Source organism: Dermacentor variabilis, chromosome 11, assembly GCF_050947875.1.
Source record: "Dermacentor variabilis isolate Ectoservices chromosome 11, ASM5094787v1, whole genome shotgun sequence".
Classification (NCBI taxonomy): domain Eukaryota; kingdom Metazoa; phylum Arthropoda; class Arachnida; order Ixodida; family Ixodidae; genus Dermacentor; species Dermacentor variabilis.
The window spans coordinates 25,097,870-25,123,246 of NC_134578.1; the positions used below are offsets into that span (position 1 = coordinate 25,097,870).

General features: G+C 45.5%; 1 protein-coding gene across 2 annotated transcripts in view; it reads right to left on the reverse strand.

The window, feature by feature from the left end:
- Nucleotides 1-712: 712 nt before the first annotated feature.
- Nucleotides 713-25,377, reverse strand: part of LOC142564834 (uncharacterized) — a 29,392-nt gene continuing 4,727 nt past the window's right edge. The window contains exons 4-7 of one of the 2 annotated variants that reach the window (XM_075676012.1): nucleotides 22,636-22,752; nucleotides 21,224-21,336; nucleotides 4,862-4,959; nucleotides 713-796 (exon numbers count right to left, since the gene is read on the reverse strand). In XM_075676012.1, coding sequence (XP_075532127.1) covers nucleotides 4,882-4,959; nucleotides 21,224-21,336; nucleotides 22,636-22,752 — 308 coding nt within the window. In that variant the 3' untranslated portion in view covers nucleotides 713-796; nucleotides 4,862-4,881. Of the gene's footprint in view, nucleotides 797-4,861; nucleotides 4,960-19,490; nucleotides 19,710-21,223; nucleotides 21,337-22,635; nucleotides 22,753-25,377 lie in introns of those variants that run through there. The other variant, XM_075676011.1, reaches the window with a different exon arrangement.

Here is a 25,377-nt window from a genome sequence, read left to right on the forward strand (position 1 = left end):
CCGCTGTGACAACCAGTGACATTGTCCACGTCGCCCGACTCAAGGCCTACAACCCTCCATGCGCCTTCGATATTTAACAGCACCGTGACGGCGCTTTTGCCGCCGGGGGGGGGGGGGGGCGGTAGTATTACGATATCGTCGAACGATGCTCAAGAGACAAGCTCAGCGAGAACGACGATCAAGTTGGTCGATGCCCTTGGCGCGAGCGAGTGTCGGCCTGGCTGCCTGGCTCCAGTGTAAATATCCTGCAAATAGCCTCTTCCGTCTGTGTCTATCCATACGTAACAATACTGTGGTTTTGGCACGTAAAACCCTAAATATTGCAAGAATACTCTCGATCTAAAGTGATAGTGTTTCTCTTTAGCTAACGATGGCTCCAACCTCCTTCTTCAGCGGTCCTTTACAAATTTTATGTTCACCGTTCCTCACACGCCAAGGAACGCTGGGAGACGGAGTTACCTTCTCCGACGAAGAGTCGTCCGAGTCCGAGTTGACCGAGAAGTCGGGAGAGGGAACGCCGCCCACCGCGGGCGGCAGGTCTTGTAGCTCGATCGATGTCGTCGACGTGGTCGTCATCATCTCCGGCACTGCGCCGCCGCAGAAGAAGGTCGGGAACACGGCCACCGTCGGCGGCTGCTGGTGGTGCGGGTACAGCGTCGGCTGCAGCTCCACGTGTTGGTGCACGTGGTGTGCGCCGGTGTAGGACATCGGTGCCACCGGAGTCAGGGTGGCGTACTCGCTGCCACCCGTCGACAGCTTGCTCCCGACGGGGCACGGTGACGCCTCGTCGTCCATGCTGCGTGAAAAAAAAAAGGAGTCAGGTGCCGAGTTGCCAGATTAGATTTAAACTTGGAAGAGAGGGAACGCTCTGTATTGAACAGTAGAGTGGTTATCCGGCGTGTTTTCTCCAATGAAGCAGAACAACGGGCCTAGAAGAAGGTGGGCAGAAGAAGAAAAAAATGAAAGAAAAAGAAAATGCAGGCTTTGTGATTTTAGCGGCAGCAGAGTAAATGTCCGAGGAGGCGAAGGTAGCAAATCTTGTTAAAGCTAGACAGTTAATCCAGGCATAAAAATATGTAAAAAAGTATCCGGCGATTACGATACTCCCTAATGCGAAATTTGAGCGCAGCTCGATACGTGCTTTCATTTCGCGATATGTTGAGGCAAGGAATATGAGACAGTAATCAACGAACCGACTGGCAGTGTGCCAATGTCGTCAGCGCCTTCGCGAAGGTAGGGGCAGTACGGGAACGCTGGCATGATGAGCGGCACTGGAGCCAGCTGTGGAAGACGACGACGACGAACGCGCGCGAGCAGTGGCATGAGCGCGTTCGCGCGGTTACGCCGAGGGACGCCGACGCTCGACCTATACTCCGTTTCATACATCAGATGGAACGCTGTGGAGGCTAGAGATCCTTTTTGCAGTGGCTGCGTTCGCACTTAGAAATAGCTTCGCGTTCTTTGACTCAATTATTGTGAAAATTTTCTATATATAAGCTGTTCTGAACGAAAAAAAAGAAGAATTGGCTCTCAGAAACAAACAGACCATGTACTCATACGGCTGCTAACACGTTGTTTTCAATCAATTTGTTTTTCGTTGCCCGTCGCGGCAGCCTCACGTGCATGCTAGCGCGACCAAACGCCTCCTGGCGTGCAGCGAAGCATAGACGGGAACGCGCGGAGTGATACATTTTGGTGACCGGACTTCTTGCGCAGCTTCCACAGCGGTGCACCTGATGTATGAAGCGGAGTATAGGAACGGGCGCCTAAGAGCTGCGCTCTAAAACAAGCAATCTCTTTGCTCTGTTTTCATCTGCAAAGCCAGGGACCCAGCATCCGTGTCCAGTGTCAAGGGACCTTGGTCGAGCTCTTCCATGTTCATTTTATGTCGATGTCGCTCGTACCTGCAAGCTGGGCGCTCAAGCAAGATATGCTCTAGAGATTTAGATTTTAGATTACATTTAACGTAGTAGTTCAGCGGAAACCCGCAAGGTGCAGGGAAGTAATGAATAAAGGGAAAATCCACCCGTTCGTAGCAATTGCTACCAACGGGTGGATGTCATATTTTCCCTTTGTTCATTAGATTAGATATAGATTTAGATCTAATCTAAAATCTGAACATCTCAATTTCCTGTCTTGCAACATCTGAAACAGATGTTGCAAGACAGGGGTAATTGGAGATCGCGTATAGAGGCCTTCGTCCTGCAGTAGCTATGCATAGGCTGACGATAACGAATAGATTATATTTGCCAGCAAAAAAATAACCTTTTTTTTCACCAAAGGTTCGTACTTATTATGAGAAGCAAACAATCCGATTCTCAGCCATGAAATATTTATAATCACTTACACGTCCGCACTAAGACTGCCACATGCCAAGTTTCAAACGATTTCTAGAAGTACATATCTTCTGATTCTTACTACAAATCGTTGTATTCCGGTCCGTTGCCGCACTTCCCTCTTCCTGATGCTTCTTTCAGTTCTACATTTCCAAGTGTCCTTGGCGTTGCGCTGAAGAGCTCGGGGTCGTGGGTTCGATCCCGACCGAGGCGGCCGCATTTATACAAGGACGAAACGCAGAAAAAAAAACGCACGTGCACTTATATTTAAGTACGCCCCATAAAGAAACCCACTGCTGTCAAAATAAATCCGGAGTCCCCCCACTACAGCGTGCCTCGATCACATGTCGTGGTTTCGGCACGTTAAGCCTGTGTCACATTGTGTAGAACGGGGTGTGCACAAGAGCGCATGCGCGAGATCCACTTTACGCCAATGACATATACGACTGGGATGGGCGAGGTTACTAAAGCATTTGATTGACCGATTCACAAAATCTTCGCATAGGCTCCAAGGCGTGCGTTGGACCTGGATTTATCTTTCACTGGTGAGTATACTCTGCGGCTATGCTATTTGTCTACAACATACGTCGAAGTCATTCTCATCCATTTGTCTATACCGTTTACTTTTTCTCACTGGTGACGGCGTTACCAAACTTCCTAAGGCGAGGTAATCTCGTCAAAATTGCGGCTTTTCCCCACTCGTTAGCCCCCCCCCCCCTCCCCTCTGCTGATTGTTGCGTAAGATGAAGATTCACTGCATTTTATTGGATTGCATCGCCAGCCCCTATTTTAGGGTGATGTCGGACGAAACGAAGTAAAGGACGTCCTACTGACGAACCGTGACATTCGAAATGTAAATAAATTACATTGTTCTTTCTTCCCCATGTAGTGCAAGTTCAAATTACAGCGCAAGAAATACACATGAGGATGCTAGGAAATCAAGAGTTCGACGAAAACTCGTCTGGTCGAGATTGGCTATAGTCAAGGGTAAAGCGGAGGCCGACCAAAAACATTAAAAGAAGAGAAACCAAGACGTTTCGGCTTCCCATGGGATCCGAAACGTCTTGGTTTCTTTTCTTTTAATGTTTTTGGTCGGCGTCCGTTTTACCCTTGACAAAGATGCTACGCTCCGAAAGTAGTTCCCGGCCGCATACAATGCAGCATAGCTTTGAAAATCAGATTGGTCGCCTGTTGGCAGCGGGATTTCCTGAGTTGCTTGTTGGTGCAGTGGCCGAATATCTCCTGCAAAAGGCAAAGAACAGAGCCGGAACGGAAAGCGCGGAGACCCAGCGACGGACGGCGAGGCCTTTATACTATAGTAACGCCTTATATGCATAAGGTCTCGCACAACCTGAAGAAGGTCGCAAACAGGCATAGTATTCCTGTAGTCTTTACGGCTCCCAATAAGCTTTCCAGGCTCTGCCCTATAGGATTTGCTTTGACAGCAAGCGATATCGCAAAACCAGACATGACCCCCCCCCCCCCTTTCCGTAGGGTGTACGACAGGAGTAGCATGTTCGGTTCCCTTGAAGTGTGGAAAAGTGTACATCGGCCAAACCGAACGGTGCATCAACGACCGCCCCAGAAAACACGCGCTAAAAGTTAAGAAAAAAAAGGACAAATATGCACATTTGGTTGCCCATATAATCGCGAGTGGTTGCGAGGCACTTTTTTCTGCGATTGCTATCTTAGGCAAGTCCAGATATACCACACGGCTTGAGTGGCTTTATAAGCATTCTCTATCCACAAAAATTCACCTATCTGTGTAAGCGAAGCGTCCATTCTTTTGCACAGTGCCGAACTGGACTTCTTGAATTCTGCTATCTAAAGCAGGCAGCAGTATAGTTCACCTTTTTAGTTTTTAGTTATGTCTATCACCTTCGCATGGGATAAGGGGCGTGCCAAAAGTGCGTGGCTCACTTTATAATATCGGAGGGTATGTCGATTGCAATAAACAGTTGGATGTAGCGCTTTTCCGCATCTTTCGTGTCTTGTTTATGTGTATGTGTATCTTCTTCGCTGTAATTAGAGTTTACAGTGTTAGACCAACTAGCCCAACAAGACGGTCCTCCTTCTGGAGTGTATCCCTACGTACAACTGCGAGGCTTTTCTTTTGAGGAACCCGTATCGGTTTCCTTTGTAGCAATTGCTATGATTGGTTGGATGTCTCACTTTCCCTTTATTGTACACTGAAAATTTTCATCTTTGATGCGTTGTAGTACTTAAGATATAAAAACTGCAATTTTGTAGCGATTATCTTTAGTGTTTCGATGTCCTTATTATTACAATACGATGCGAACATATTTACTACGACAATGGCGTTCTTAAAGAATTCCAGTGCGCTGTACTGAGAACTTTAGCACATGTTAACGGCGCTACAGGTGATGTACGCAATTATACGCAGTACGTACAGAATCCCGTGTCACGTACTGTGTGCCATTAGCTTCAAGTTTACCAAGAACACATAAATAAATCAAATCAAACCAAATGAGAAATCGATTGGAACTGCATAGAAAGCGGCTCACCTGAGCGCCTGTATGCCACTCTACGATACCGCGTATCCCGGACTCCAGTCTGCCGGCCCGTTGCGAGCGTGCGACATCGACATCGCCTCCTCCTGCACCTGTCCGTTGAATAAACGGGAGCGCGCATTCATTCGGCCCGGTCCCCGACCGCCGTACCTCCTCCGAAGCGTAGCAGGCCGATGCGAAAAGGAATAAATGAAACAAAAGGCGCGTAACAACTCAAAATCAGCCACGCGCAATAAAAGGGCAAAGCGCTTCCGAAACTGAAACGAAAGCGTCTACTCACCTGCAGCCTCTACCGGCTCGCCTCTCGCTACCGGTCCTCCTATTGGCGGATGCGGGGAGGCGGAGCCAGTGACGTCATGAGTGCAAAGCAGTGACATCGCTGTTTCGTGGTTGGTATTTAAATGCGCTCCTGATCACGCTTGAGTCGGAGGCGTTCATTCATTTTCAGTTCCTGAAGTGGTCTAAGTTTGTCGTTCTCCGCGGAATATCACAATGGTCTACATTTCGTTTGTGTTTGTATAGTATAATGTATTGTTTATCTAAAACCGCGTATATTTATTCTGGCAAGGCGCTGACCTATTCCAGCCAATTTTCAAGGCATTTTTGTCTGGGTTCCTGACATAGTGTACACTGTTCGTATGATGTCATATTCCACGCACTTCGACGGATTCATTTTTATGGATATGTCCTTAAAGTATAATGTTTTATATTTGTTATAGTGTGGCACGGGTTGTAAGGCCTTTGCTGTGCATGACTTCAAAAGGTTATACCTAACTGGTAGCGAACTTCGGCGAGTTCTTACTCGTAGCAAACTTGCCAAAGTGCAGTTGCACACAGGAAATAGGCAAAAAAGAAACAGCAGCTAAAACAAGCACAAGCAGAATGTTATAGATCTACTAGTTTCTTTGTCTATGTGGTCTTTTCTATAACGCGCTTTTGCAAGTTTACAAACTTATGCTTACGTTTAATAGCCTTTCGCACCGTCGTGACATATAGATCGTCTAACAGGGTACAGTGATGTCTTAGAAAAGAGTATATTACGTGATATATTATTTCATTGAAACGAGATGATACAGCACATGCCACCAACTATATGCCACGTCAGGCGAAGTTTTTATTACTTTGCACTTTTGCGCTCCCACGACCTCATATAGAGAAACGTGTATGCCCCCTTACACGGGACAAATACACATGTTACTCAATTTGCAACAACAACAACAACAACAAAAAAAAAAACTCGCTCGGCCATTTAATCGTTCAAGCAGTTCGATTCTCGCAATTGCTAGTGTCCTCAGATCATGGCTTCATAGGTCCGCCTCTTTTCGCGCCTATGTCTATAGCCCGTCGACGCAGCGCACTCAATTATTCAACGGGAAGCAGCCGTGGCAACCCGGATCACATTCCGGCGCTCATCGGACGCGGTGACAGGTTTAGGTTTATACCGAGAGCGGCGCTCCGCGCTAATGCACTCGGTCATCGCAGATCCTGCACCTGCGTTTCTATTAAACCGTGCAGCGTTGCGCATAGCTATGAAGCCGGCGGAAGCCAAGCTGATGTTGAGGTAGCACCGCTGCACCGTTTTATTCCTCCGCTGGTGCGAGCGACGAGCAGACGATCGTCTGCTCACAGCGTCGACGCTTCACATGAAGCCACCGACGAGCGTCAGGTCCGTATGCGTTGTGCCAGTTTTAAATGAGAAAAATGAAACATATGTATGCACATCTTGGTGCCTGCAGAGTCATACGCAGCGGATAATGGTATTGCCGCCCATTCCTGCGCAATCTCGTGCAATTATGGCGAACCTTGTGCCAAACTTACCTAATTTGTGCTTTGTGTGTGTTTTCTTTAACCCACTTTTTTATGTATATATTTCACATCAGAGACCTTTCTTTATTCGCCTGTGGCAAATTGTCATTCTACTGATTGAGCTGGATTACTCGGGAAAGCTAAATGAATAATTGACTAATTAACGAAAAGATTCACTTTTTCTGATAATTTTACGGAGCACATAGGAGTTCACGGCGGTGAGTCTGCTCACCTAGAGCAGTTTACAGACGCGATGTCCTGCTTCTACGTGACCACCTTCTGCGTCGTGACACAGCCACCTCATGGCAAACGAAACCGAAACTGGCTGTAGCTAAAGTCATGTCGCCATTTATGCGCTCTGAGGCTTGGCAGTATATATTTTAGGGTTTCGAGGTCCCGGACCTTCTTTTAATGAGAAAAGAAAATAAAGCGTCGAAAATATGTCGGTGATAGAAACATAGGTGCGAAATCAGCGGATTTTACCGCACGTTTGACGGGCTCTATCTGAATTCTGGTGCCAGGGCGGTATTATGTAAAGGTTTTTTTCGTTCGATTCAATTTCTTATCATCCGTACCGATGAGTGGCCGCGATCTCGGCGATAGTGCGGGCACGGCTAGGTCCAAGCCAATTGCTAGAGGCAAAAAGAATGCAAAGTGAAATGACTCGTCACGTAATACGGGCCCCAGATTCAAAATTCAAGTGCACGTGCATTGCGAACTCGCCTGCTTCTGTTTCACCAACTTGCAATACGTGTGCGCCCTGAAGGGACCAGCTAAAACCGAAAATAGTCAAATTTCGCTATTTTGCGAGACACCTATTTTGCTATGCATTCTCATACATTTAATGTCTACCCCCCATAGTAATCTATACATCAGTGTATAATATGCCTCGAGCGAATTAAAAGCGTTCTGTTAGGGCTGAAAAAAAAATGAACTGATATACCGTTTGTCCCAGCCAACGTACGCTAGCCAATCTGTTCAAAGAAGAAAAAAAAGATTGAGAAAAAAAGGCACGGGGCAAGATTCGATTAAACGACCTACGATGTTGGATTTTCAGAGGTCTGGCGACCAAACACCATATTTGGCACTGTGTTTTTAAGCCTTCTTTTTATCTTTATTTGAACAGCTTGGTTAACGTTAGCTGGGACACCGTATATCTGCGTTCGTTGAATTGAATATTTAATTGTTGTAAATAATTCGTTTTCAAATAAAATACCTGTTGGATGCAGATCCAGACGTAGACGTAGAGCCTACGCGTTAGTGGCACATACCCACTATGGGGGATTGGCCAGGAACCGAATAGTTCAATATAACAGTAAGGAAGGAAGCTCTTCTGCGTGTCTTTTCTTTCGTCCTCGTTCTTCTAGGCACTGTTAAAGTCGGACATATTCAAGCAACAATGAAGCCCAGTATGTAGTAATCATGTTCACTGCCACCAGGGGGCGCGATCGGGGATCGTTGTTCGGAGCGCGCGTTCGGTTGCACCGCACGCGATTGGCCTAGGCTAATGGCACGGGGCGAATTACTGAACGCAAACTGAACGTGCATTTCGAACAGCTACCTCCGATCGCGCCCCAGGCCGAAATGAACTCGGCGATGTTAGTAACGCAGGCACTGAGGACCCGGAAATGATAAGCACTTAACAGCTACTCGCAGCGTAGAAATTAAAAGTAGCCAACACCCGTCAGCTGCTGGATCATGTATATACGTGGCTGGGGGCACCGCTAGGAGCGATAAATATATATAAGATCTAAAAACGTGTTGAATTGTAACGTATAACTTCGATCGAATTTCACTTTGTGGTCTACCTTCCTTCTGTACTATACTCGATCCGATTCGATTCCGAGGTTTTACGTACCAAAGCCACGATATGATTATGAGTTATGCCGTAGTGGGGGCCTCCGGATTAATTTATTGCGCGGCCGCTTTTTGCATTTCGCCCCCACCGAAATGCGGCCGCCGTGGCCGGGACTCGATCCCGCGACCTCGCCGGGCTTAGCAGCGCAACGCCAGAAAATAAAGAAACAAAAAACGCTACGCCACGTACCACGGCGGGTGTGTTCTATGTTCGTGTAAGTTTATTGTACTTGTGATTATTGTCATATGGAAGCACGCACTTCGTACGGTGTGTAATTCCCGAATTGTCGAATTCCGGAATAACTGTTCAACGTTCACCCAAAAGATAGTTGACCTTGTAGAAAAAACTCCAACACAATTAATTCATTCAAATCTCGCGTCAGAAAATTTTGGCTGCCTTAGTATAATTTATACGTGTGTTGAAATTGTGAGCGTTCGAATACATTCATATAATGCTAGAGCCTGACCCAGTCCAAAAAAACAATTGACACCATTTGGAAATATCAATGGGTCCAACTGGAAACGGCAATTTCCAATTGGACCAAGTGTTTTCTCCAACAGGACCATTTGGACCAGTTAGAACGGCCAATTGGTTCATATGGAAACCCTCCCTTCCAATTGGGCCAGATGGAGTCTCCAGCAGGACCATTTGGGTAAATCCGAATTGCCACATGGTCCAATTGGAGTTATCAAAACCATTTGGATAAAATTTAAGTGAGAAAATGTTAATGTCTCTTGTGTACAAAATTTGCAGATTTCTCTTTTCCTTTTGAGATTTCTCTTTTGAGATTTGGACGCGAGATTCGAGATTGGATTCGTGAGATTGGAAGACACTATTTGGCATTTGGAGGGCAAGTAAATGGGGAACAACCGTAAAAAAAAGTGGTCGCGATGTATTGATCATGTTAAACAGTAAAAAAAAAAACTTGCACTTTTTTATGTGTTTCTTAAACACACGACTCAAACAACTTTTAGGCATAATGCAATTTGTAATTTAGCAATATTGTTTAAATTTTATATTTCACATCTCTGAAATAATTCTTCCTTGGAATATAAATTTTGTCTCAGCGTCATTTTTCCTTGGTGACCGAACGGGACAGCATAATCGACATCAACATTAGCAACATGTGCTCGTGTGTGCAGGAACCATGGCAGCAACAAAAACAGTCGTGCATGCGTGCTGCACTACATTCTGCCCTTTGTCCTGATCGCCTTGCGTGCTTCGTGCGGCACGAAATCGACAAACATTTGGCAATTGTGCCAGTGACAGACATAAAGAACTTCAAGCCTGACGACGACTTTTCGGCGGGTTTTTATATGGTGAAGTGGACAAACGCGGCCGGCACGTGTGCCCACTACCTTGCCAGAATTTTGCAGATCGGAGGTAAGTTTCCGCGTTTCCAAAGCTCTTGTAATTAATTTGCATTACTGCACTACACGAGTGCACGGGTCACGCACACTCGTTTGAGTTAAATGATTGCACAGAGATATATGTATACGCTTTTGTGTAATGTAGCAAATATGCATGATGCACTGAACTAATTTCGACAAAAATGCTTCAAGTGTATTGCATGAGCGTTTCTTTAAAAGCAAGGTTTCCCCGAGAGCGTCGTGACAGCACTGGTGAAACGTATGAATCACTACGTGGGGGAGAACATTGCTGACATTGACAGAACAGCGAAAAATATATACTGATTAGAACAATTTTCTTGCATTTGCTGCTTGAACCTTAGCTACATAAACCGCAAATTGTGACTCTCTTCAACCTGGTTGGATTGCTGGATATTAAAATTGAGGTGCCTTTTTATCTAATATCAGCTTGCCTGTCGTGCCAGCTTTTGAGGGCAACAGGTTTTTCAGGATTCCATACACAATGCTGTCTTTCTTTTTTATCCATTTCTGCAGGTTGTGGCGTGACTAGACCAGAAAAGGACCATGAACAGTATCCCGAATTGCATTTTTCTCAGTAATAAAGCTTTAAATCCTACTTTTCACTTGTTGCCTCATTGTCACATGTAGTTATCATCTTAAGGAAGTAGTGGCTCCTTGTGTGATATGATGTGAAGCAAGAAAAGCATGGGGAAGAGTATTAATGAAGAGATTCTCTTTCTGTGCTGTTCGTATTGTATTGCATCATATTAGATCACAATATATATGAACCAACTAGCCGAGCAACACGTAATAATGTGGTTCCTTATTGCTGTGCTAGTTTGCCAGATTCACACAGCGCAGGCAGGCGGTGCACAGTCGAAACCATTTGACCCGTCGAGCGGCTCCATTTGCACCATTTGGTTCCATGCCAATTGGCCCAATTGGTTCTATGCCAACTGCACCATGTGACCCAATTGGCAACAACCAATTGGTTTTATGCCAACTGCACCATTTGAGCCAAATGGTATACAACCACTTGGTTTTATGCCAACTGCACCATTTGAGCCAGATGGTATACAACCAATTGGCCCAATTGTTCCAAGTGGCCCAATTGGGTACTAATACACAAATGGGACCAATTGGAAACAAGTGGAAATTTTCCAATTGGGTCCAATTGTTTTTTTCAACTGGGGATACTTACGCTCCCCTTCTCTCTTCCAAAAGTGCATGCAGAGTTTAGCAGACTATAACACACCAGCTCAGGTCAACCTCCCTGCCTTTTCTGTAGATAAGCTCCTTCCATGAGTCTAATATTTGATTACAAATCTATAGTCTCGTACGGACATTGCTCTCATTACCATAAAGTATGTATTATTACTGCCGGACGTGTAATCTACATTTCGATCTTTATCTTCACAGGTACGCGTCATAGGTACACGGAGTGCCTTTTTTTACATTGCTGCACACATAATTTACAAAACTAAATATGTGGTTGTAATCGCGATACTTTCAGTGCTGTTCCGCTAATATTGCAACGTGACAGAATCACAGGCCACGTCGGGTGTTCTATCGACGCCTTTTGCCTCGCCTACCTTGGCAGAGATGTATGTGCGTATATGTACGTATGACTATACAGGGTGTCCCAGCTAACTTTAGCCCGAGTTTAACAATAGAGAGTTTTAGAATAGGGGCCCCAAACGTTTTGGGGCCCCAAAGAAATAGCGTCGAAGCCACTGCGCATGCGCAAGACGCAAACTCCGTTTGGGTTTTGTGTTAGGAACGCTATTTCACCGATTTAGCGGGAGCCCAAATAGCGGCCCCAAAAGCTTTGCGTCGGCAAACATGGCGGCACCCATCGAAGCGACGGCTCTAACCTAGCACAAGACTGGGTTCGATTCGCGGTAACGCGTGAAGTTCGCAAGCTAGGAGAAGTGAGTGCGGTTATCGCTTTCTCTCAACTAGCGTGTGTTATGAAGATTGACTCATTAGACGCCGCTGATTTTGAATTCGATTGTGTATTTTATGGCTCGTAGGCCTAACACGGCTAAGCTTGGCTGGTGAAGGCTAGTAAAGTTGGTTTGCTCAAAACTAAGTGCAACTAATTGTTTGCTGCTTACAGAGAATAACCTCTAAATTGTACTTAAACGCGAATACACGCAAGTAAAAATTATTATTCCTATCATAAAATGGTATACTTTATTTAATTATTTCTAAATGTTTTTCTTTGACGCCGTAGTGGCGCTGTCAGCGCAAGACGCTATCCGCAAAAGTCAAACCCTATTCTAAATCTCTTCACTCCTACGTGCCTCAACGGTAACACCCGCAAAGCTCTTTGGGGCCCCAAACTATTGGGGCCCCTATCCTAAAGCTCCCTAATATGCGAAGGCTACGTAGCCGGACAGAACAAATGTAATGTTGTTTTCCGTCGCCTGGAAATACTCAAACTATTTTTTTTCATTCAGACTAATTAGATAGTTAGTCTTAATTAATTTATCAACTTCTCAAATATATTTAGATAGAAAGTGTCAATGAGAAAATTGTAGAGTGACATGAAAAACTCCCAAAACAGTTTTCTGTTGTTCAATAGATGCTACATAAAAGCTTTCTTTTTTTCGAGCGTGAAAGAAGCCCGCGAATACACGTAAAATTGCCGCGCGACTGACTGCTCGAGGCACTTTGTAATTATGTAATTAGATAGACTGAAAAAAATTATCTGAGTATCTCCAAGCGACGGCAAACGACATTACCTTGTTTCTGTTCAGCTACGTGGCATTTGCATATCTTTAAACTCTGGCTAAAGTTAACTGGAACACCCTGTTTGTATATATAGGGTGTCCCAGCTAACGTTAGAAAAAAATATTAAGAAAACAGGGTACAAGATAGGATCTTAAGATCTACTGCGTTCAGACGTCAGACCTCTGCCAACCGAACATAATAGGTTCTTTATTTGCATTTTGCACCGCCTTTTTAAAATCTTTATTTTTCGTTCAACAGCTCGGCTAACGTTAGCTGGGACAAACCGCATACCGTACGTACATGTATTTGTGTTGTACATTTTCGTACTGCCACAATAAATATTACTACTACTACTGCCTAATGCTTATTCATAATTTCACTTCATGCGGGGGCGGGGAGGGGGGGGGGTTGTCCATCCGAGTCCGTTCCCGTACCTGCAATTTATTTTTACGTCCAGCTTTCGATTCTCTTATCCGTTTTCTTTATTCTATTCGTTTGCGCCGTGTGCATATACATCGGTAAAAAAAGGAGGGGGCAGGGTATTTAAAGCGGATGCGGGGTGTCCGTGGTTGGTTCCGTTTCCCCCTCCAACCGTTCTTTCCCGCTTGTTCTCGGATCCGCGCATTCTCTTCGGTTTACGTAGCGGTGGGAACGTGCCGGATTTCGAGGGGACGACACGCCATCGTGTCTACGGGCTCGACGCATTGCCGCGTGTGTGGAGTTATTCTCGGTATCCTAGTTGGCGTACTACGTATACGAGGATGATTTGACCGCGCTCTTGTGTGCCTTGAGCCTTCATTGCCTACCCCTTTAATATATATATATATATATATATATAAACATTAACCATCTTTGATTATATCTTCCTGAGACCTGAATGCAGCGCACAAACTCAGCTTTAATTCGAGTCGGTTCTTATTACTGACTGGTATGTCACAAATGTGAAAAAAAGAAAGAAATGGCGATGCATCTATCTTTTTAAAGGTGATCGGCGAATTTAATGCTACAAGAAAGATATATCTTACAGTTCGTGGGCTGTCCGTTGATGGTATGTTTTATATACGCATCGGGTGTTCCGGCTAAGGGCTTCTCGAGGTGTTAGAAGCACCCTTTTGGGGAACTGTCAACTGGAACGACAATGTATTTCGTAGCGCATATCAAGGTAGCGCATCTAGAAAGTGGAGCTATAGTTAGAGAGAGAAAAGGAAACAACTTGTCGTCGGTGGGGGGCGAGACCACAACCAATTGTGCTATACGGCATTGGGTGTTCGCACATCCACGTCCTTGGGTGTTTTTTTATGTACGTGTACAAGATGTAACCCTGGGAGTGTTGGCCAGCGTCACTCGTGGTCACCGCGGAGGGTGTGGAACATCTTTTTCACCGACGGTATCACGTATAGTACGTGAACTTAGGAGCAGGAAGCTGAGCAGTAAACCCGCGCATATGCTACCTGAAGGCATCAAATCGGTCGGAATCGGGACACTCGCCGTGTAATGAATGTGGAGGGTGAGCGAGGGGCCTGATTTGTTTTTACTTAGTTACAAACTTATGAAACTAGCAGAGAACAAAAGCATGGAAAGCATAGGGGAAATTACTTGCAGCTTTGATTGAACCATAGAAATGATGAGCTAGAGGTAAAATGAAAGGGAACGAAAAAACAACTTGTCGATCCACAACAACCTCCGTATTACATTTGTGTTGCACAATACCAATTGTACCGTTGCGCACACGCTATTGCAACGCACGTGTAATGCAGAGGTTGTGGGTTCAGCTCCCACCGGCGGTAAGTTTTTTTTTCGTATTTTTCTGAGAATGAAGTTCCATGGATCCGGTGGAAGATGCAGTCGAAGAAGACATTTACGAACGTATCGGCAGGTGGCACGTCCTGCCTTCGTCACTCTCGAACGAAGGCAGGACCACTAAAGCCCCTTAAACCAATCGTAAAGTAGCGACACTCTCCTCCTCCACCTTCACTACTCTTCGTTTCTCCTCTCTTTCACGCTCCCTCCTCGATCGTGGCGCCGCGTACACCGCTGGAGCGTAGCAACGGCGCCAACGTGGGCTCCTCCCACTCTGTAGACGCTTCTCGAGCGAAAATGGCGCTAAAGCATGGCGCGACGGCCCACGTGATGCTATTCGGCCAATAGCGACGCGGCGTCGGCCTCGGTCATAGCGCGCGAGGAAGAGGCGGCATTCTTCAAAGGGTGGCGCTACCTTACGAAGTTTTAGAGGAAGCTTTAGCTCGGGTAGCGCCTATCTAAATACATGTAAAAGGAGAATTCGTTTTTCTCGGCAGCCACTGCACCAAATTTGACGAGGTTTGTTGCATTTAAAAGAAAAACTTAAAATCTGGTGACTGTTGTTTTCGAATTTTTGAGTTAGTTCGTCAATTCTTTCTTCAAAATTGGCAAAAATCGAAAATTTTCAAAATACGAAACTATCAAGTTTACAACTCTGTAACACAACAACTACAGATGATATTACAATTCTGTGAATTGCATCTAATAGTACATCTAAAGCGGACAAAATTGGTATGTTACACATGAATATAAAAAAATTTTGTGATATGGTAATAGAGCTTTTGCAGAACCCTTGTAACCAACATAACAAATTCACGTAGGATGTAAAATGACATATCAAATTTGTCTGCTTTGAATGATGTAATGGATGCCGTTTACGGAACCTCGCTATATGTTCTTGATGGAGAGCTATGAATTTGTAAGCTTCATGCTTCTTTTTCTTTTCAAACTCTTGAATATACGAACATCGTTTTAACAAAATTTAGGCGCGAAACCGAAATTCCGCTTCCAGCAGTCAGTAGTATTTAACTTTCTCTCTCAAATGCAACAAACTTCATAAAAATCGCTCCAGTAGTTATCTAAAAAAAACGTTTTTGCGTTTTACATGTATTTGAATAGGCCGCGTCGGAGTTGGGCCAGAGCCAAAGCCACCTACCCGAGCGAAAGCCTCCTCTTAAGGAACGACCACCACCCGAAACGTTAGTAGAGTTGTGTTTGTGTTCGCATGCTTGTCTTCTTCAACGACAGACAGACACACGCACGCACGCTTGTCGCTGTTTGTGAGCTAAGCAGCCTGTATGCACCGTCCTATTCGCATGCGCCCCAGCTGTGCCTCCGCGCCCAAGCATCCTGACGACGTAAACGCGCCAAGTGCCCCTTTGGATTGTCTAAAAATTAAAATATCAATTAAAAGACATCAACGAGTGGTAACTTGCATTGCGGTTTGTCCTTCATATGTACGATTTGCACGACGTTTCCAGGAAAGGGTAAGCAAAAACCTCTTCGAGCACCCGATCATGAACGGTAGTTGTGCAAGATAGCCGGGAGCAAGAAAGATCGCACCGGAAATGATTAGAAGCAAAGAGAGTATTGTTGGCTCTGAGCAAACACTACTCTGAAAACGTGCCGTGTACACAATTCTTGGTACTTCGTATATGTTATCGTCCTGGTGAATCTGTGCATTGATTGCGACTCTGTGTTGGTATCGTCTCCTGCTGAAATAAACCTTTTTTTTTCTAAACACATCTGTTGTTTTGGTACTTTGCATAAGGTTTACCGAGTTTTTCTCAAGACTGCCTGCAACAACCCTAGAGTTCAGTGGAAAATACACCACTGCCCACCTCTAAGAGGATTTGTATAAGTGCACCAGTCAATTATAGGTTACTCATTTCCATAACATGACAATGAAAGCAAGCTTCCTTCAATATCGACACCTCTCTGGAACTGTAGCTGTTTTGTAAAGCGGGGACAAGCACGGCAGGTGCAGTGCCATTTTGTGGCGTAACTCGTATCGAGTTATTAAATTTTTCGCCGAGTATGGCAAAGATGCAGTGCACGTATCAAAGAGTATATTCGACCGTTTGCGGATATAAGGCGCTGGTATATCTGTAGTCATGGTCTAATTAATATCAAGCTCTTTTCTAAACCGCGAGCGTGTCTGTCACGGTATGTGGAAGTATCGCATCATTCTAAGCGTCAAAATAAACGTATCGTAAACGGCTTTGGGGTCTTTGCAGGCTGCTTAACTCTGCTATCTCAACACACGACTACAAAGACCGAAGAGAATATGTCACAAATTCAGTGCGCCCTCTTCTGCCTCACTCCCCAGTTAGGGTGTTTCCTTCAATGCTTTAGTAAAAAAAGAAACCTGGCGTTACTGTCAACGGGAGCTGCAAGGGTGACGGTTAAGCCAAAATCGGTACTATACCGTGCGATCTACATTAACGAAAAAGAAATACCTTCTTTAAATATGATTGAACTGATGCGATGATGCGTTGTTTACTACTAATTCCTACTCTAGATTGTCGAGTAACCGCCGCAGTCCGTTCGCTAATTAACTAAGATTGGCTAACGAACTTTTTAAATACTGGGGGGGGGGGGGGGGTCTTACTGCAACGTTGCAATGGCATCATTGGAGGAGGGCGCCGCAAGAGGCGACATAAATTTACGTGGTTTTAAAAACGGGCCACCAGTCGTTGAGAGATTCGGCGGCGACAGTTAGCCTTTTAACGCGACAGCGTTGTGTTTAGAAAAAGTTTATTGAAACAAGGCACGATACGAACACTGAGTCACAATGACGGCAAAATGGCACCAGGACGAAAACATATAAAAGAAACGAAGGATTGTATTGAAGCGAAAAGCTTCACTACGCTAGTCAACACCGCGCTTCGCGCGAGCCGACAATACAGGCGCGAGCCAGTATGTCGAAATTGGCTCCGTAAGCCTGTTCGGAGTCTGAATTGGCTCCGTAAGCGTGCTCGGAGTCTGAATTGGCTCCGTAAGCCTGTTCGGAGTCGGAATTGGCTCCGTAAGCCTGCTCGGAGTATCAATTGGCTCCGTAAGCGTGCTCGGAGTCTGAATTGGCTCCGTAAGCCTGTTCGGAGTCGGAATTGGCTCCGTAAGCCTGCTCGGAGTCGGAATTGGCTCCGTAAGCGTGTTCGGACTCGGCGCAGGTGGCCACTGCCGCGCGCTATGCGTCATCGTTTGACGTTCGCCGCAAGCGCGTGTTTATCGCGGAGGCCGACTATATGACCGCTTGCCAGAGAATAGGCGTGCGCATTCAACATGGAAGGAGAAGAGAGTGATACTACCGATACAGAGAGCTGTGTTTATGGCTGTACAGAAATCGCAAGACAATGTGCCCCACGATGATGAATAAAGAAGTTTAATAATCCTGCATAACTTATGGTATATATCATTGATAAGCAATTTGCATAACTACACAAGGCACACGTATAACATAACCATAAGCTAACCAAAGCATATCCATAACTGAAACCGTAAGTATAACCATAGGCTAAATCATAAATCATAACCATAAGCTAAACCATAAGCATATCCATAAGTTAAATCGTAAGCATATCCATAGGCTAAATCATAAAGCATAACCATAAGCTAAACCGCAAGCATCGCCGAACCTTTTCGCTTCGAGATTTCCAGGCTTAACCTTAGCTAAGGCCCCAGCCGATTTTTTATATGGCGCGTTCTCAAAGTAGTGTCCGTTAAGGAGTGCACATCGCAGAAAATTTGACCTCAATACCAAGGGAATTTCGACCCGCGCAAATTGCGAACCACGCATACCCAACAACTTCTCTACCCCCAAAGTTGCTCATACCTCGTCTTTGATTCTTTATAAAGTTATTCCTCGGAATTTTTCCTCGGAACGGCAGCCGAGAAACAAATGTAATAATAAAAAGGAATAATGACAGCGCATGTCATTTATGTTAGCTCTTCTCAGACTGAAATATTGAACGTGTGAAACAACAGGAGATCGATCGCGTTTCGACCAGAAAGCCCATTCGTGCGTAGCGTTCGCAGCCACCGTTTCCCGGTAAACGTTACGGTTACATAGGCTGCAGTGGCCGGGAAGCATGAAGAGCAGTAAGGGGTCTTTGAACGCCATCGCGTTCCATTCTTAAAGGCGAAGCTTAAGCGTCCTCCAAATTTTTGTCGCTCTGATGTGGAAACTGGTATCAGATGCATGGTGAAAACGAGAAGACGGTGAAAATATACGGTCAAACCGAGAGAAAGTAAGTCTATACGGTTATAAGCGTATGCGGTTGTCCAATAAACTTTAGTTGGAAGACACTGTTGCGTACTCGTTGCGTTCTTGCTTTCTGCGCTTTTATTTTTTTATGTGAAAGCGCGAAATGGCTCAATGAGCGTAAATGCCGGTGTCCTGCGTCTGTATCGGCAAAACGGCACCTATAAAATTCCCATTGTCGGCGACGCGAAGACACGAGCGCGCCTCGACGGATCAGAGCCGACGAAAAAGGTCACGTGTTGCACCAGTAGCGGGGTCACGTGCTGCACAATGGCGGCGACGCGACGTCACGAGCGCGCCTCAACGGAGCAGAGCGGGTGAAAGCTAGGGGTCACGTGCTGGACCAGTAGCAGGGTCACGTGCTGCACCAGTAGCGCGCCAGGTGTTACTCGAGGGGAGAGAGGCGTCACAGCGACGACAGTTCAACCTAGATTTCGCGGGTCTGTGTCATCCTCGCGTTCTTTCCTGCGCTAGCTCTCGCCTGCGTTCTAACTGCGCCTCGGTAAGGCCAAATCGAAAACGCGCTCGCTTGCCCGCGAGGAGTTCGTAACTCGAAGGCCCGCCCATTGGCGTTCAATTGCACATTAATGCTCTCGCTTTCACAACTCGCAACAACTACTTAGGTATCTCCCCGAATTTTGTTGTCTATCCGTTGTTTCGCGTAGAGCGCGGATCGCCATTATGAAAGCCCTTGTCCCAGGAAGGCCTGCATGTCCGAAACCGTGATGGCGAACAGATCCGCTCAAACCTGCGAGGGTATAGCGGGACGCTGCGGACACGGCACGCGTTTCCGTAAATTTTTATTTCGTTGTGCGCGGTGCGGCGATACGTTATATAGGTGCCAGGTGGCGCGCCTCATCTGACTAAGCTCCCGGCCCTGGAACGGGTCGTGGAGTCTTGCAGCGAGCCCTTTCGACGCACGACCATGGCGGGCGGGGGTCCCGGCAACAGCACGGTCTGCACCATCCCTTCGCGGTTCGCGTCCGCGTGCTCCGGACCTCCGGTGATCTGCGCGCGCAAAACCGTCGCGTTGGTTTCGGAATGCGTAAACAAAAAAATCAACATTGACAGCCGCCTTAGCACACGCCGAAGAAGGTGAAGGCGAAAGCGTGCGCGCTCAAGAGGCATCCGCTAAATTGCTAGACATTCTCGTTCGAATGCGCACCCGCTGTGGTTGCTTAGTGGTTATGGTGTTGGGCTGCTAGGCACGAGGTAGCGGTATCGAATCCCGCTACCTCGTGCCAGGGCGGCCGCATGTCGATGGGGGCGAAAACACCAGTGTATACTTAGATTTGTGTGCACGTTAAAGAACCCCAGGTGGTCTAAATTTCCGGAGTCCCCCACTACGGCGTGCCTTATAATCAGAAAGTGGTTTCGGCACGTGAAACCCCATGGTTTATTTTCATTCGAATGCGTGGTCACTTTTCGAACTTCTTAATACTTGTTTTTTCCCACTGAAGGTCGTGGTTACTAGTGCCTTAATTAAAGCCGCCTTGACTGTGCCTTAATCAACTTCGTCCTAATTAACACCGAGGGTCGTGGGTTCTAGTACCTTAATTAACTCTATATTAATTAGCCGTGCATTTCTTTTTGGCATGATTAGTTGCATCGATGTGGCAACGACGTGGAAGACGACGAAGGCGCGCAATGGCACGAGCGCTCCGATTTTCTGTACCTCACAACGCGACCTTGCAACAGAGATCTAAGGCTTCCGCCTTTAAAAGAAAGTCATGTAATGGCCAACGTAATCGTATATGCTATAGGCTGAGTCTACCCTAAAATGTTGAGGGGGGGGCTATCCTGTAACTGTCCATTTAGTGCACAAATCAATTTCATCTGTTGCTGAATGTGTGATTGGATGGGCTGCGGTATGCGTCAGAACTTGATAATTTGTTTTGTCGTTCCAACTTATTCTTCCTAGTGAACCTGCCATAGCTGCTTAGTATAGCTTTCGCATTCCGTTGCCAAGCACGAGGCCGCGGGATTATATATCCCGGCCGTGGCAGCTGCATTCCGATAGGAGCAAAATACACAAACGCCCGTGTACCGTGCATTGTGTGCACGTTAAAGAACCCCAGGTGGTCGAAATGAATCCGAGGTCTCCCACAACGGCATGCCTCACAATCAAATCGTGGTATCGGCACGTAAAACCCCAGAATTTTATAATTGCTTTCTGCTAATTAAGTTTATCATGATGGGAGGTCCTCGTATAGTATCCGACTATGGGACCCCTTCCTGTATATGACACGCATCAAAGTATATGTACAACTGATGAATATAGTGTTTCGTGGCGCAAGGGCCGAGTATGACCAAAGAGCGCCAGGCCAGTATGTACAACTATGTCGCGGTAATAAAATCTGAATACGATGGCAGCGGACGCCAGAGTTCGATATAACAAATATGTCCCGCTCGGTATGAGCGAGTTATATTTTTTATTACTATTGGACAGCGAGTTCCGCGTGTTCGATTTAGATGGTAATTCGCGTTATCCGGGTTTGCTATAGTATTCGGGTTCGACTCACCACTACGGGATACTTGTTGTACATGATCTTGAAGACGACGCCGATGGCAAGAAGCATGAGCGAGATGACGAACAGCGCGATCAGGTACAGCGTGAAGTCTTGCTTGCCGGCGACTGCGAGGAAGACAATGCTTGAGGCTGAGCGCTTATGTCAGCCACGCAAACAACATGCTTAGTCACCGTCACGGTTAAAAGCTGCGTTATAGATATAATATCCATATTTGAAAACGCGCTAGAGCCCGATGAGGATGATGATGATTCTGATGCTGATGATGATCGACGAGGAAATCGCCTGTGAACCGGGTCGGCAACAAATAACTGTAATAAGGTTTTACTGTGTTTATTGCAATTTAATCAGAAATACGATGATGATGATGATGATGATGATGATGATGATGATGATGATGACTAATTGCGCGCATACCTTTTCTATCGGGTTGGCGACGAACAAATATGTTAAAAAGATCAAATAACAGATAACAAAAGCAATAACAAGCAGACAAAAACACGGTGGTAGGTGAACGCAAATTAAGTTAAAACAGTGTTATTTTTTCAGGGATGCAGGATGTCGATTTTGGGCTGAAAGCTGCATAAGTGGCTTGACATGTCTCGAAAGACCTTACATGACGATAGCAGGGGAAGCAATGTGTGCACAGTTAACCGTACAGGTAATAACTAAAAGCAAACGAACGCTGCAATTGCTGAAAATGCGACACCTGAAGAAAAGAATACGAGTAAGATAGTTCAGCATTGTTCTCCACAATAGAAAGCAAGAACGCAAAAGAGAGTTGTAAATACTTGGAACATCTCGCAACAGTAGACGTAGGTTCGACATGTTGGACAGCTTGACAACGTCAGAAAGGAACCTAATTGATAATTATAATGAAACTGGCTATGAGCACACATTAGCAGTCGACACAAGAAGAGCGGAAGGCATCACGAATGAACGAAGTCTGACCGTTGCAGCTTTCGACAGCGGTGATCGACATCTTCGCATTTATTTAGATTAAAGGGAAGGTTGTGTGTGAGCATCGAGGAGCAAACATCACACGCAGTTTGCGCAAGCTATTCTGAGTCCGTTTTCGGAAGTAGTGACGCTAATCCTTATGTGGAAGCTTAGAATAACTGAAAGTTGAGCTATATAGTTAGTAGTAATTTATGTTAGTATTCATCGTACCGCCACTGTGCGACCTTTTCATTTCATAGTCGGCGTTCGTGCTGTTCATTTCCCTCTTCTTGCGTCCGCCATCTGCACACCTAACTTTTTTTGTAACATGAATCTCGCGCAAAATCAAAACTCAGATTGTCGAGTCGATTCGGTCGAGTCGACACGACTCGACCGACTCGACTCGACAATCCGAGTTGGTCGAATCGACGCGACTCGACCGCGTTGTAGCAAGCGTCCGCACTCACAGCAGAGTCGTTCGTCGCTGAAGTCGCCGCAGTTGTCCTTGCCGTCGCACTTAAAGCCGCTCCAGACGCAGCGGTCGTTGGAGCAGCGGGTCATGCCCTTGGCACAGCCGCTGGACTCTGCGTCGCGCGGAGAAACGGAAACCGTTGACTTTCTTAACAGTGAATGATGGAGTCGCGGTTCCAGCGATGGCGGCATTGTCTGAACACCCCCAATATATACCGTGCATGTAACTATTATACCGTGTATTTAACTATTCAAGGGTGGCTAGAGTGGAGTACCCGTGGGTCATATAGGCTGTGCGTCTTCACTTTCACTTTGTTTCCTTAAGGGCCTCATACTGGCGGCATTGCATAAGAGGTGGGAGTAAGGCAAAAACATGATTCATGAGGGCGACCACGTTGTAGAAAACGTCGTGACGGCGTCAGTACATGACGGTTGATGGACTGGTGACAGCTTCGACGCTGTCATCTAATGTTGCATGCCACCAGTTGAAAATGCGTTGCTTCGATCTCATTTTATTTATTGCTTCATATGAAATAAAAACTGTCTCGCGAAGTACAAAATGCGGTACAATATTCAGTAACGACTGCATTAGTATATTAAGTATAGGGGTGTGCGAATATTGAAATTTTCGAATACGAATCGAACACGAATAAGGCAAAAAACTCTCTTCGAATATCGAATCGAATATCGAATATGTGTGTAGTATTAAAAAGTTCAAAACGACGTAACAATAGCTTTATTACCCTTTTGAAAATAATATTGCATTTTACAAGGCTGCTTCAGGTTAAGGAGGCATTCATTATAGGTAATGCACTCAGGTAATGCCAAGTAATGCTCTCAGTCTGGTAATGCGCTCGTTACAGGTTATTTTGAAGAAAAATTAACCACTCAACATGTTCAGAAAGTAAGCGCTCGCTATTCATTGTGACAACATTTCCACCAGTAGAAAAGGCTCTTTCACTAGGAACTGAGGTGGAAGGAATGGCCAAGTTCTTCTGTGCGAGTGCACTTAAAAGTGGCTACTTGAAGCGGCCAATGGACTGCCACCACTCACAAGGATGCTACCCCCTTTCCAGAATAGGCTTTTTTGCATAGTCTGTAAGTTCCCTCTGAGGGGCTGATGCCCAATGTGTCTTCTCCGTGTTCATCACTAGATCGTCAGAAGCATTCCATACACTCATATTTTAGACACATACATATATATACACTACATATTTTATTGCGTATACTTATGAACCCTAAAGTACATCATATATCGTTATGACAGAGTCCTGGAATAAAGCTTGGTAAAAAAGAAACTGGAACTGATCATGTATCACGGGCGGGATGTAGATAGACTGAAACAGAGCCTACAGATAATGAGCGGATCATGCGAAGTTCTTAGTGAACAAACATGTTCTTAGGAGAAAGCGGAACAAGCATATAATTCGTTAATTGCTCAATTTACCGCAGCCTGTCCTAATATTCGCCGTTTCTACCGTTATTCGGCCGTCCTCGAATATTCGAGAATTTCCGAATATGCATTCGTCGAATCGAATACGCTTCGAATAAGGAAAATATTCGATTCGTATTCGAAATTTCGAATATTCGCACACCCCTAATTTTAAGCCTTTAAGGCACATTCAAGCTTTTCGTCAAAGGCTTTCACCTAGAGTACTTCACCGGCCTTCTATGCATCTCTCTGTGTGAACGTTACGTTTTACGTACGTCTAATAGTAAGTGTTATAAACTGTGTTAGTAGATTACGTTTTTGAAATTGCAAAACCCTCGGGATGGTCTGGCCACGCCACCCTGATGTAGCTGGCAAAGTTGACCGCCTTGACTCGAGTCTAAAAGTGTTTATCGGCAAACTGCATTGCAGGACTACATCGCATTCTTAATACCACTGACTTGTATACTGCTACCCTGCAATTTTCAGAAAACACTTTCTCCTTAAAACGACCCAAATTTTAGAAAACTAATCAGAATAATAAATAGTCATTGATGTAAGGCTATTAAGTTTTGGCGCGAAATGGAAAAAAAGAAAGAGAAGGAAAGTTGGGGGGGCCAAGCATTTTGTTCGGCAATAATTATCATTGTCCGTGTTAAGTGAACGGAAATATAATTTTGGAGTAATCTCTTACACATTTATTTATTTATTTATTTATTTATTTATTTATTTATTTATTTATTTATTTATTGCGCCTCACAGGCTCCTCGTTGAAGCATCGTGTAAAGGGGGTTACAATACATGTAGTGGTAAATACAATAAGAAACTACAATACATATCAGGCTGTTTCACGTTTTGAATCAAAAATGGTTCACCGCAGCTGAATGAAACTGACGGCATATGGTTTGCCGCCGTGTGGCGCTCCTTAGACTATGTTCTTATATTCCGCTTAATTAGTTAATTAACTAAGATGAATTATGCAAAATTTGTAATACTCACTTTAAGCCCAAGCGCGTTTCGTTGCCCTGTAGAGGGGCTTCGGAAACGACCCCGATCCAATTTTTTGTGGTAACGTACATGCTGCGCGGTGATTTTTTTTTCGGTGTTTAAAAGAAAGCCCCCCGAAATACGAAACGAAGCCACGTGACTGCGCTCATGCGCTATCGTATTGCAGCGCCCTCTACCGCGCTTCGTGCGAAAGAACCATGCGCGCGGACCGTGGCGAAGTGAGAGGCCGCGGCTCTAGGCATCGGCTTCGCATTGCGTCAGCATCTTTGACGGTGGCACGCGGAAAGGAAGCGCCGTCGTC